Genomic DNA, 13,760 nt, shown 5'->3' with positions numbered 1-13,760 from the left:
TGATGCCTTAGGTTTTAACTTTTGTATTTTTCAAATCCTGCACTGCCTAATGTGTAACTCTGAAGTTCCTTGTAGCTGTTCACTTCTGCTCTCTCATGCTTGGTTAAACATAACAAAGCCTCTCCAGGCCTGCTCTCCAAGGACACCCAGACTGTCCTAGGCCCAAAAAGTATAAACCAAAAGCCTTTGAGAGGGGGGCAAGCTGAGGGGAATTCCATCATAGAACTGAAGCTTTAATTGGAGAATTAACCCTGCTGTGCAAATGAACCAAACCTATAAAGGTGTGAAGAACTCGTGACCTGCTGTCCATCTTGGGGTCCATCTTGGCAGTGGCCTCTGGCTCCCCAGGGGTACCTTTGAAGGCCTTTCAAATAAATACCCACCTTTATTCCCTTACTCCTGTCTAGCCTCTGTTTTCAGGTGGCCTCTCAAGGCATCAGTTCTTTCTGGGGTGCTAAAGAAATAAAAAATATGAAAGTTGAAACCTAAGGCATCAAATCTGGTCCTGCTGTGTCTCTACCTACTCAGCTGGTAGGTGAAGGCAGGAATGGGAACCCCTCATTTGCCTTCCTTTCTTTGGCCTGCAGAAGTGGGGGACTTTTTTTGGGTTTGCATTTTTCCAGCCTGTCAAGACCCCTTGAAGTGGCAGCCTTGTCCTCCAGCTTATCAGTCCTGCTCCTCAGTTTCACATCATCTGCAAACTTGCTGGGGAGTGAGATTTTCCTTGTTTCTTTCCTCAACATTATCCCTGAACTTCAACCAGACCCAGACAGGGAACTTGGTTGCATGTTTTTGTTGTTTGGGAAAGCTAATTTAGTGTCCATAACCTCTACAATACTTGCTTTATCTTCACTCTTCAGACGAGCAAGCCCCGCTCCTGTGTGGTTTAAAAAAAAAAGGGTACAATGCTGCAGTCTTTTATTTCAATGTCAAAATTAATAAAATCTTGGAATACTTTGCCTCCTGTTGCTTGTATAAGTGCCCATATGCAAACAACAGTTTGCATTCTGTCACTTATCTGGTCGCTCAGTTCGTAATGAAACTCTTATATTAAATCCTTTAGCCTATCTGTGTACTTAAACAGTAAGTGGAAACAGTTCTGTCTTCATCAGAAGCAGTTTGAGAGGGAGAACACCCCCAGATTTTCAAAACTGCTTAAATAAGAATGGTTCAGTAAATCAGATGCAGAATGTAGGTACTTGAGGGGAAACCCTTGACTTAGTTCTTCAGCATGAACAAGTTAAAGGAGAAAATGCCTTCTGAAAAGGGGAAAGAACTGTGGCACCTATCCTCATCAGCAGTTTTCCTCTTTCCCCCTGCTTTTTTCCCTCTCTTGCCAAGAAATACAATCATTCCATGAGCCCACAGAGTGAAAACATCCTGAGACACCAGTGCAGGATAAAAGTTAACTGAACACTCTTCCTCTGGAGGAGGAGGAGACCCAGGTAGGGCTGAAGAGGGCTGAAGAAAGCTGAGAAGGGAGGCAGGGAGAAGGGGTGGGAGCCCTGCCCAAGGGCTCATTGGCAGGAGAAGGCAGGCACAGGATACATTTCAGCTTTTGGGTGGCACTGGGAGGAGCAAGTGTTGGGATTAAAGTGTCTTGATAAAATTGTTCCCTTTCTTCTCAGACGCAGACAGCGAGTTTCATGGGGTGGATTTTCTGCCAGAAGATCTCAGTGAGGCTCCAGTGGAGACAGGAATGAGGGTGAACAAGAAATACTCCTGCCTACCTGCTGAGGAGAAGGGCATCCACATCATCAACATCCGAGCGATTGAGGACATCGGCTATGACCAGCACGAGAGCACAGTGAGTAATCACGGGCCTGCTGGGCCAGAACAGGCACGCTGCACTTCACCCCTCAGCTCATTTCTCATCCTCTCCACTCCCAGGATGCTCTGAAATCCCCTCCCTCCGTTTTCCCAAGGTGCTGGGAAGGATTGCCACCAGGCACTGTCCATGCTGGTGTGCTGGGGGTTGTTCTTGGCTGTGTGAGAAAGGGAACCTGGTTTCACCTGTAGCATGAAAAGGGGCTGACTCTTCTCAGAGTAAGGAATCTGGCAACAAGGCTGTGCCAACCTTCACATCTTCTTGCCAGTGCAGAGGAGAACAGAAGAGAATGCCTAAAATTTTATGCAAAAGCCATTGTTGACATAGGTAACATTAAACTGATCCTCTGCAGCACACAACAGAGATCAGATTTCCAGTGTCATTTACTGCTCCTCAGTTAAATTCCTTAACGCAGATTTTAGAGGAAGTCAGTAATATGAATACCCATTGTGATTACGAGTTGGTTATGTAATAACCAACCTAAAAACGAGTTTATTAAGGTGGAGTGGGCTATACAAGAGATTCACTGGGGAAGGAGGAACCTGAAAAAGCAGCATGTGATTTATTGTGCTTGTGCTTAAAATTAGGATGGAGCATGGAGGAATGATTCTGTCAGGGTGTTAAAATCCTCCTGCTGTGGTGAAACTGAAATGTCTTTTCTCTGTCTCATTCACAGCTGAAGGGACATGGCCTAAGTCAATGCAACTCCATTTAAGCACAGCAGCACTGCAAGAGAGCAGGGGGCCCATGAGTACCTTTCAGCATTTATACCCCATCCTTAAAATAATCTGACCATTAATTTCTTTAAAACAGAACCAAGTTTTTCGGCTGCTTCCTGTTTGCAGTGGGATATAGCTATTCTCACGTATTAATGAATCTGTTGAGGCTTTAGTAGCCACAGTGGTGGTTAAGCCAGGTTTTTCAGAAGCTGCTGTTTAACTAATTAGTAAGATTGACACATCTTAAAGAAAAATTAAACACAATCCAGTTGGTTGCCATTTGTTAATGTTTTGTTTCTGTAGAAATTTGTGTAAGTGAGTTGCCTGCCACAAGCAGACTGTCAGCTTGCTTTGAAAAAAGTGTTCTGAATTCACAGGTACGTGCCATTAATCACAAAGCAATTGGAAAGCAAGAGTTATCAATGGTCTTTTACATCAAAGTTATGCTTAAGAACTAAATGACAATATCTAGAGAGGGCACGAACATGAACAGCCTGTGCCCTGAAGAGTTTGGCATGGCTAAATAACCTTCCCTGTTTTCATGGAACAGGAAATAGAGGCAAGAGGACAAAGAGTGAACTCCAAGGTGGCACCAAATGCTGTACTATTTTATTATATATTTATTAACTTGATGCAAAGGGTTTAGGTTAAATGGGAAAGAGGAGCAAGATCCTAAAGGAGAGAGAAGCAGAGAGCAAAGGCTATCTAGAATAACTTACATTCCCTGTTGTATGTATGAAGTAAGCAGGTGTGCACATCCCAAATAAATGTTAGCATTTTGCAACTGATGGCCTCTTGCTCTCTTTTGGAGCACAAGTCCTTTTCCTTTCATGGAGGATGGACATTCTTCTATAGACTTAAAAGCCAGAAAATTTCCTTGGTTGCTGAAAAGCCACTCCTGTGATGAGCCTTTTTTGTAAAAACAAAGGCCAGTAACTAGTGAATTTTCTTTCTTTTTTTTAATAGTACGTGGATCTCCAAGGGTAGAATTGTGGATTATGCATGAGAAGTGTTATACAAGTAGAAATAAATTAATTGTTAGTACCTTTTTGTTTGCTTGCTTGTTTGTTTCTACGCTTGGCCTGTGCAGTTTTCAGATAAATGCTTGGAAATGAAATTGTGTTTTGAGTCTTACCTTTCATGTATCTTGCAATGCTTACCCAGCATTAACTCAGGCTGGGAATAAAGCCATTGCCACCAAGAGATTGCATAGTGACATGGGTTTTATAAGTGGGAAAAAGAAGTGGTGAACTCAATAAGCAGTGACCCCACTTCCCTGGCTACTTTCCATGCGCGTTTTTGGCCGTGCTGCAGGACCAGCTGGCTCCCTTCAGTCTGTATCTAAGATGATCTCTTTCTCAGATGATACAGACTTGCAATGATAGATAAGAGAAGTGAGAAATGTTTCCACACGATATTAATCTATTTGTCAGAATTGCAACATTGCATATGTCATGGGTGGAAAAGGACAGACGATCTTAGTGGCGATTAACCCCCGAAGGAGAAGCTCAAACCCACCAAGTAGCTGACTTATGAACCAGTGTGCTGCTGATTAGATTAAATCCCAGTCATTTAATCTATTTATTCCAGGCCAATAAAACCCCAGCTGGCTATCAGTAAAATTAAAGGTGTTAACTTGCAAAAATTTTTGGAGTAAGTAGCATGGGGGGACTCCTCCCACCTGCTGCCTGTCTGGAGAGAGGGCATCGTGTGCTCCAGGCAAAAGGAGCTTTGAGAGGAGAGGATGGTCTGTCTGGTGCTTGTGCTGGGGTGTGCAATCATTATTTTTCTCTCTCCTTCTCTCCACACCCCCATTCCCCACTTCCAGTTATTAAATTCCCTATCCAAAAATCCGGATGCTGACTGCAAATACGGGCTCTACTTCAGAGATGGCAAGAGGAAAGTGGACTACATCCTGGTTTACCACTACAAGAAGTCCTCAGCCGGGAAGACTCTGGCCAGGAGGGCTCAGCAGAATGATGCCAGTGTCCGAAGCACCAAGCAGGACCAGCCCCTTCCAGGGAAGGGCGTGCAGCTGGAGATGGGGGAGAGTGAGACTCACATGGATTACCACGAGGACGACAAGAGGTTCCGCAGGGAGGAGTATGAAGGGAACCTCGTGGAGGCTGGGCTGGAGCTGGAACGTGATGAAGATGTAAGGATCCATTTAAAAGGGTTAAAGATAGAGAGGGTAATTGGTGGCCAGGCCCTGGGGGGTGCTGAGCCGTCCCTGCGAACCTGGCTCTGATCGAGGTTGCACAAGCTCAGCTCTTGCAGCATTTGATTGCAGTTCTGGCAGTCAATGCCATCCTCACCCAGTGATTTAGTTGGCTGCACAGGAGTGTGACATGGTATTGTAAATGCCCCACTGAGGTGAAGTTCCTGGCTTTTCTTGGCCAGGATTTGTGGCACATCCACCATTGCAACACAGCTGTGTCGTGCTATCTGGAAGTGAGGCTTAAATTGCTCTGAACACTGATCCCAGTTTGGTGGGTTTACAGTATGCAGTGATTTGGATCCCCTGGTAATTCCAGTTCTGAGAAAAAAAAAAAAAGAATCTGATACAGGCAGCATCATCTTTATTCCTCAATATAGGCTCGAGGAGAATTAAATTTGTTCAGGAGGCTCTGGTCCACGCTCCTGCTGGGGCACGTGGGTCTGCCTTACAGTTTGCTCTTTCCATTCCTAGACGTGAACAGTACAGCTTGTAACGTCTTCCACCTGCACCCTGAAAACAGGATATTCTATTAAAAGCCCATTAGACGGTATAAAAAATGATGTATGTGAAGTGCTGCCAGTGTGTGATTAGCAGAAATAGACACAGCAGTATTAATTTCAAAGAAAGCTGCTACAATTATCTGACCCAACCAATGTGCCTCAGACTCCTGAGAGAGAGGGTAAACATTTATGCTGGTTTTATTTACAGGATCCAAAAGCTGAGGTAAACATTTCAACCTGGGAACAGCCTGCTAAAAAATAAATCTGTCACCTATTCCTCACAAATTGCAGACATTTATATCTTTTATATATTATGTGTATGTCATATATATATTTAACATGGTACAATGCAACAAAACCCCAAAACCTTTCCCTGCTCTGTCTTCCAGTGAAAATCAGACTTGCTTTCTGTCCAGCTTGCAGGTTCCTGTAGGAAACTGGGAGTTGGCAGGTGCCAAGTCATGGATATTTAAACCATTTGCCAGATGGGAGATTCCACCTATGACATGTAATATGATTTCAAATGATGCAGAAGGGCACAGGGGTCAAGCCAGGACACTGTAAAAGAGAGGGAACCCTGTCCTTTCAGTGCAAGACACCAAACCACATGAGGAAAGTCTAGCGATGAAAGCAAGACTCGGGGATTTACATCAGCTTCCACATCCAGCACATCCATGCAGGGGGAAAGATCTGCAGTCATTTGGGCCTGAAAAGCCAAAAAGCTGCTTTGGAGACCTCACTGATTCCAAAAGAGCAAAGGCTTCTTAAACAGATGGTGTTTAATAAATCACTTAAGCTCTCTTCAGTGAAATGGCTGGATGGTCACACACAAAGAATTGCGGTCAGCGGCTCGATGTCCACAAATAATTGATTAAAACAAGGCCAGTTTGGACAGGGCTTGGGGCAGCCTGGCCTGTCCATGGCAGGAGTGTTGGAACTGGATGATCCCTAAGCTCCCTTCCAACCCAAACCATTCCATGGTCCTCTGAGTAACCAGTTTCTAGAAAGCTGGTGAGGATATAGCTGTGTGAAAGCTAGTTATTGTAATAACTGAATTGGTGCAGCAGCAAGATTAGAAAGATTCATTAAAGTTCATTTCTCTTCTGTTTGCTGAATGCCTCCTGGTTGGAAATTGTTTGTCCAGTGCCTTTGGAACGGTTGCTCCAGGGGGAGCAAACGTGGGCGTATGTGGGAGTGCCAGGAGCAAACATCCATGTCCGGCCCTCTAGAACGCAGCTCAGAGGATTACTGGGCTGCAGGCAAACCACCAATGTTGCCATTAACTTCTATCCTCCTTTTTCTTTGTTCTGTGGAGTTATTCCTGCCAGTTTTCCTAATTACAATGCTTTAATGGAGATACTCACATTTGATTCTGAGGCTGCTGCTCTGAGGTATGAGCAGCTCTCAGGAGGCAGCAGGGGCTCTCTCAGCAATTACAACACACTCATCAAATCACACCATTTTAGTTGGATGCCTCTGCTTCAAATTTAACTAGCTCAGCCTGTATTTGTGTCCACAGTCATCAGCTTTTATTTCCCAAACAGTTTTTATCTGTTTAACCTTGTGGTAATTGCTCTGGGAGACAATAGTGTTTTTTGAGTCACGTTCCATAGCAGTTCAGCACAGTGAGGTGTTCAATGGTTGTCCTGTTGTTAGAAACCAACTCTCTCAAACAAATGAGATTTATCATGGTGGCACTGATGGACTGTTTGTTCCTTAACTATGTATGAATCACAAGGGGTAATATATTTAATTTCCTCTCATCAGTAACATTTTCCCCTGCTTTTTTTTTTTTTCCTGTTAAGACTAAAATCCATGGAATTGGATTTGTAAAAATACATGCACCGTGGAATGTATTGTGTCGAGAGGCGGAATTCCTTAAGCTCAAGATGCCCACAAAAAAGGTCAGTCCTGGTCTTCTTGTTTTCCTCAAGAAGGCATAGTTTAAACATTTGTTCCTCTCAGAGCACCTTGAAAATGCAGACTTCTCTTTCCACGAGTACTTTAAAAACAATTAACTAATGTGCACCAAAAATGAAAGTCACAAACGTACTTGCTTGGGGCAGCAGAGAGAAAAAGTGAAAGGAGGAATGGAAATGAAGAATTTCTGGCTGCTACCACTGTCTGTACATGATGAGAGTGATTTCATCCTCAGTCTGTTTTAAAAGAAGAGGTTGCAATTGATGGTGACATTTGTGTGTGCATTTTGGACACTTTTTTCTCACCTGAAGACTGCTGAAAATGAACACAAGGATAAGAATTTGTCTCGCCAGGTTTAGTGACTATTCCTATACACAGTCAGTCATGTTTGCAGGAGCTGGGGCCACTCTACCACAAAATAAATTACCTTTCAGAATATTTGAAATATCATTAAAGGAATGACAGTGTATTTTCATCAATTCTAAATCACCCATGATTGATAGATAGATAGATCGATAACTACCTGCTCAGTGAGCACAGCTCAGAGATGGATTAATATTTAAACACAGACTAAGTGCAGGTCCCAGACTGCACAGGGAAGTCCATAATGGAGCAAGAGACAGTCTCCAAGCCCAGCATCATTTATTACAACACTAAAACCACACTTTCGGTTTGGATTTCATATTAACCCCCATTATTGCTTCACTTACCAGGGATTTTAATCAGAAGCACAATTAGATAAAAAAGTCTGTAGCAATCCTGTGGTTCCCTAACCCTTGGTTTGACTTTCCCATCCCTGTCTTTCTGGATGATTTCAAGAATGTAAACCCCACTCCTCAACAGTTTATTGTGATACATTTATCTAATTGCTGGTTTATTCCTTGCAGTCCACTCTGACCTATGGATAACCAAAAAGCAGTGAAGTTTTACTGGTTTCTTGGGGTTTTTTCTCTCTTTGCCCCCTCAGATGTATCAGATCAACCAGACCCACGGTCTCCTGAAAAAGATTAATTCTGTAATTCAAAAAATAACAGAGCCCATCCAGCCAAAAGTAGCAGAACACAAACCTCAGACGGTGAAGCGCCTCTCCTACCCCTTCTCCAGAGAGAAGCAGCACTTGTAAGTGAATTTCCCTAAATATCCATGTCTACAGGTTCCAGCCTCCCTGAGAGCAGCTCAGGCACCAGGGGGTGAACGGGAACATGAACACCAACACTTTGGTGGGCATTGCTGCAAAGAATATTTCCATTTTGCAGTAAATGTACTTCTTGGGGGATTTTGGGGCTCGCTGTTGAGGAATGAGTCTTTGTAGAGAAATCTCTGTGTGTTGTAGCTGCTGTTGTGGCACATAATGCACATCTGTATAACTGTACACTTTATCTGTCAGGCTGCCAAAAGGGGATTTATAATGTGGTTTATAATAGTGTGGTTTATAATGCTTGGTAAAACTTGCAGCCAGAGATGTGGGTTGATGAATTTCAGAATAATTTAATTTATCTGGTGTGGGCAGCTGACACAGGTAGTGCCAACCAAGCCTTGCCTTTGAAGTGCTGTGAAGTCAGAGGTGGCTTTGCCATCGATCCCAGATCAGCAAGAACAGCTGTAAATGTGGGTGTAGGGGAAAAAATCATGAGGCAAAGCCCCGCCAAAGCTTCTCCTGCCCTGGATTGCTCTGCTGCTGCTCTTCCCTGGCCAGCATCCCAGAGGAGTCACTTTGAAGGCCGTGTTAATGGATGTGCCAGCTGGAACAAACAACAATCCCAGGGCAGGATCCCTTCCCTGCACACACAGGGATTTTAGTGCTTCATCCAGAGATGCAGAGCACTGGTGGGGTTGGGCCAGTCAATGTGTGTGACATCTTGGCCTGGCCTTGGGCTTGCAGGAAATGTGTTTGTGTGTTTGCTGAGTGTGGGGTGTTCCTGGAGGCTCAGAGAAGGTCCAAAAGATGCTCCTGAGTGTAGACATGGATGGGCCTCACACTGTTTGCAGGTGGCTTTTCCAGTGAGACCACCTGTGTCTCTGCTGAATAAGGGAGAAAACAGCAGCCTCACAGGGAAAATTAAAGATTATGAGGGGAAATTCAAGGCCAGCAGTGGTCAGGGATTCAACTTAAAATGAGCACCAACATTCTCTTTTGTGCTGAGAAACCTATAAAGACATAAAAACAGTGAAATGTATAAGCAGCCTCTTTAAACTGTATGAGCTGGGTTGGACTTGCTTTTTAACAGGGTTTCTACAAGCTGTTCTTTAATGTGAGCTCTGAGACATCCCCAGGAGAAATGAAAATATTGAAGGGGTCAACAAGAACAGGAGATTACTGACTGCTTTTTTTTTTCCTGACCTAATGGGCTTCCTTCTAATCTTTTAACAGATTTGATTTGTCTGACAAAGATTCCTTCTTCGACAGTAAAACGAGAAGCACTATAGTAAGTTCTGCCTATAAATAATTTATGGTGGATATTGCCTCAGTGGTGGTGTTAACAGCTTTAGAACAATGCCTGTTCAAGTTTATCTTTCTAACCAAATGCCAAGGATCTCCTGTGCCATCAGGTACTGAAATTACAAAGAAAGCACTTCCAGATTTAGCACTTCCAGAGTAGTGTTTGATGCTAACAGGTCGCTGCCTTTTGGAAAATAATTTGGATCTTCTTTCTAGTTCACAGGTAATTTTCTTAGTAGAGATATCACCAGCTGGGAATATTTAGATGTTACCACTGGTTCTGCCCACCAGCTGCCTGCACCCATGACTGGTTTAACTTTTTGTAGCTGTACATTGTTCTTTTTGCAAAATGCTGGGAAATATCCCGAGACAAATTCCAACAAAACAGCCGGGTATTCACAGGGAGTATTATTTATAGTTTTAGGGGGAAATTCTCTGTAATGGTATTGAAAGTGTTGAGGTTGATGGCTTTTATCTGACTTCCAGAACATAAAATAGAGCTGGGGAAGAAGGTGTAGCCTCATTTGTAGCCACCAAGGAGGAATGGAAAGGCCAGCTCATGTGACATGCAGGGCAGCTGGAAGGGGCCGTGCCAAGCAGGCCTGACTGCAACACATTTCAAAGGATAACAGGGACTCTTTGCCCCATTCCCCTGCTCCTAACTGGTGCCTTGGAATGTGACTGCCAGCATGCTTTTGTCTTATACTTAACATCAGCCTTTTGGGATGCCAAGTGGTTTCCAAAAGAGCTTATATCCCAGTCATAGCTGCCTTTCATTGCTGTGGTGATAAGGGGTGTGAGATATCCCACTTCCCTTTCCTGCTCTGAAATTCCAGTGTATTCCACAGGGCAGTTCCCCTCCAGCTTGAAGTGCGGGGGTTTGATGTGAGCACAGGTTATGGTGGCAAGGTGAGCTGGACCAGGGGAGGCAGATGCAGGAGCACAGAAACGGGGAAGGAAAAGGCAAACATTGATTCAGTTTATTTGCAAATAAAACATTCAACTTGAGATTGGGAAACCGAAAAAAAAAAGCCTGGGTTTTGTTTGTAGGCTTTCTTTTATATGTCCGGATGTATGGTAAAAAATCCTTGTAAGTGCAAGGAACTTAACAAATGAAGAGTTAAATTTCATGGCAGGCTGAGCAAGGCAGCAAGACAAAATGGCTCCATGGGACAAGAGGATGAGCAAGACTGACTGAAAAATGGACTGAAACGGGAGCTCAGAGCAGAGGCTGAGAGGAAAGGGAGGGACAGGGGTTTTTTAAACGACTGGAGGAACACTGGGCATATAACAATAGTGCTGCTGCTGTGCTGCTTTGTGTGAAATCCCTGTAAATCACCCAGTAATGAAGAACATATTGAATGTTTCCCAACACCATTTTATTCTGTGTGCACTGCTGTTTGTATTCTTCTTTCTTAAAGTTCTCCCCTGCCTTTCTCATATGTATTTTTGAACCGCAGTGCAAATATTGACCCTCCCGCCTACTGCAAAATGAACAGGAATCTAGTCACTACCCGTGAGTCTTTGATGAATAGAAACTAAGCCAAAGACCTTTTAGTTATTAAAAAAGAAAATAAAAAAAATATTATATAACTGGAAATCTCTCTGTGACAGCCCTTTAACTCACTGGGGTTACAAGACGACAGACGGACGAGCTGTGGGACTTGCCCCGGATGCCCTCACTTGCTTCCTCCAGTGAATTGAGCAAGAGTCGAGTTAGCACACGGATTAGGGAGCTGGGAAACAGCCCCCAGCTCCTCGGACAGGCCAGGCACTGGGCAGGAGGTGCCTTTGCTCCAGGTTTCCCTGTGCTGCCTGCTTGCCTCGCCCCAGAGCATCGCTGCACGGCAGCAGCCGAAAGCTGAACCTCGCGGGCAGCCTGCTGAGCTGTGCAAAGGTTACTCGACAATAAATGCAATAAATCCCAAAATAAATACATCTGTTTTGCCACCGGGGTCAGGCAGGCTCAGAGATGTTAAGGTCAGCCTGTGTTAGCCCAGTTTGATAAACGGCTGCATGCTGTGTGCACGCTGTGAGCCCGGAGCTCTGCTCGGGTCCTTGGGATGGAGCCAGCCTGCACCCTCGGAGGCGAGGGAAGAGCTGCTCCAGGTGGAAGAACACCCCTGAGCTTTGATCAGTGGCTAACATGAGCAAAAATAGCATTTCTGTTACACCAGGGGGTAGATGTAACCCTGTTTGCCCCCATCAATTCCCTCGGTGGCTGACTATTTAGCTAAGCTTTTCTCTCCTGTACAGAAAGCACAGTACGGAGAGCTCCGAGCCCTGCTCTCCTGAATACCATGACTTTTATTAAAGAATGATGACTTCATCGACATCTTGGTTTGGCCCAATATTTGAGCTGTACACAAAAAGATCGTGCTTTTCACTGGCAGTGTCTGAAGTAACCCTTTCCTCTCTTTGCTTCTGCTTCTGTAGGTTTATGAAATATTGAAAAGAACGACGTGTACCAAAGCAAAATATAGCATGGGTAAGGAACTTTATTTAGCTTTAAGATCAATATCTTTTTCAGGTATTGAAAATAATTGCATGTCGTAAATGGCTGTGGAGTTTAGGTTTTTCCCCTGCTCTCTAATTTGATGTATGTGGATGTAATTGTTTTATTTGGAAATTTAATGTAATTTATGTAGCTGTTTGACATTTTTTCAAATGTGAATTTATAGATTTGACTCTAAATTAAATGGTAAGTGAGCACATAGCCCCTGCAGGGCTGGAAGGTGACATAAACCAGCAGATGAGATGTGCTCTGTGTCCTACACTCCCTAAAATGCGTGAGGGTATTTCCATGAATTCCAACTGCTGTGGAAGTCTGTGGCTTGGCCCATTCCTTTCAAGCAGGAACCCCACGTTTTATGGTGCCATGGTTTTCCAGTGACTTGAGTGAAATGGTCTTGACTGATGACCATCAGGAGTGGAACTGAGATGAGCCCCATGGAACAGCCAGGGGCCAAAGCTTGCACTGGAACTGGGCACCTCAGCCCTCAGAACAGGTGCTGCAAGTCAGGGGATGTGAAGTTTGTACTGCCACGACCAAGAGCTTTAGGATTTCAGCCTTAGAGTTTGTGCTGTAAGAATTAAACTCATAAGAAAGATGAACTGCAAATCAGGCCACCTTAAAGATTTGTTGGCAGCTGATTGTGCTCAGCTGTTATATACTTTATTTTCTACATCTCATGATGCACAGGTATACACTTGGCTGTGGGACCAAAGCTAACAAATAGTTAATTGTAAATCCAAACAAATAAGGTGGAAGAGTGAATTCCCAAACAAAGTGAGAAAAGTGCATGAACATGGAAGAAAATGTTTGGTGACTGTTGAAATCTGTTACAGCATTTATTTGCCTACAAGCAGTTCAATAAAACAATGGGAACTTGAATTACAGGTAGTTCTGTTCAATATTGACCCATCAGCTGCTTAGAAAGACATCAAATAATAGATGAACAATTACGCCACAAATTATTTCCATGCTTTGCCTTTTGTGTCGAAGTTGCAACACACAATGCACAATTGTTGACTCCTTATATACACTAAAATTTGGTGTCCAGCCAGTATTAACAGAAGTGCTGTTCTCTGTAGCATGGGAAATCCAAATTATTGTGTGACTTTCAAGACCCTTTCCGAGTCTGGTGCTGGATCATTTTCACTGGAAATTACGTCTTTGGACTCTTGAAAGGGGAAGGTCACACAGCTCAGTTTGAATTCTTCCCTTGGAACTGGTTTCTCAGTTGAGTATTTTTTTTTCCCCAGAAAATGGGAAATACAGCAGGGATTAGTTGAATAGGGAAGACACTAATGGATGGTAGTGTGTTGGGATTCCTGGATGGTTCTTCTACCTGAGACTGGCAAGGCCACACAGTATTGCTAATGAAAATGCCATCAGGCCAGCCCAGCATAACTCAATCAGCTCCTTTGTGTTCCAGGGCTGGAATGCTGGGTTACAACCCAGCAGAGGTGGCAAACAGATTTAAACAAACACAGATAATGCTGCAGCACTGCTGCCCAGCAGGAAAAAGGCAGCTGCCCAGGGGAACACTGCAGCCTTTGTTATTTATTAGGAAAATTTGTGAAAATGTGGATCTGTCTTCACTGTTAAATCCAGATCTGAAGAAGGGGACTA

The 13,760-nt window shown here is 43.9% G+C and overlaps 1 protein-coding gene across 4 annotated transcripts in view; it reads left to right on the top strand.

Moving 5' to 3' along the window:
* Positions 1–13,760, top strand: part of ANO1 (anoctamin 1) — a 66,629-nt gene that overhangs the window by 23,858 nt on the left and 29,011 nt on the right. For all 4 annotated transcript variants that reach the window (XM_042022428.1, XM_042022430.1, XM_042022429.1 and 1 more), the window contains exons 2-7: positions 1,629–1,807; positions 4,376–4,702; positions 7,071–7,169; positions 8,153–8,304; positions 9,557–9,611; positions 12,062–12,113. In XM_042022428.1, the coding sequence (XP_041878362.1) occupies positions 1,629–1,807; positions 4,376–4,702; positions 7,071–7,169; positions 8,153–8,304; positions 9,557–9,611; positions 12,062–12,113 (864 nt within the window). The remainder of the gene's footprint in view (positions 1–1,628; positions 1,808–4,375; positions 4,703–7,070; positions 7,170–8,152; positions 8,305–9,556; positions 9,612–12,061; positions 12,114–13,760) is intronic.

Source organism: Corvus kubaryi, unplaced genomic scaffold (genome assembly GCF_017639235.1).
Source record: "Corvus kubaryi isolate FWS band 111438036 unplaced genomic scaffold, C.kubaryi_AGA036_p1.0 37201, whole genome shotgun sequence".
Classification (NCBI taxonomy): Eukaryota; Metazoa; Chordata; class Aves; order Passeriformes; family Corvidae; genus Corvus; species Corvus kubaryi.
This window is presented reverse-complemented; position numbering and strand designations above follow the sequence as displayed.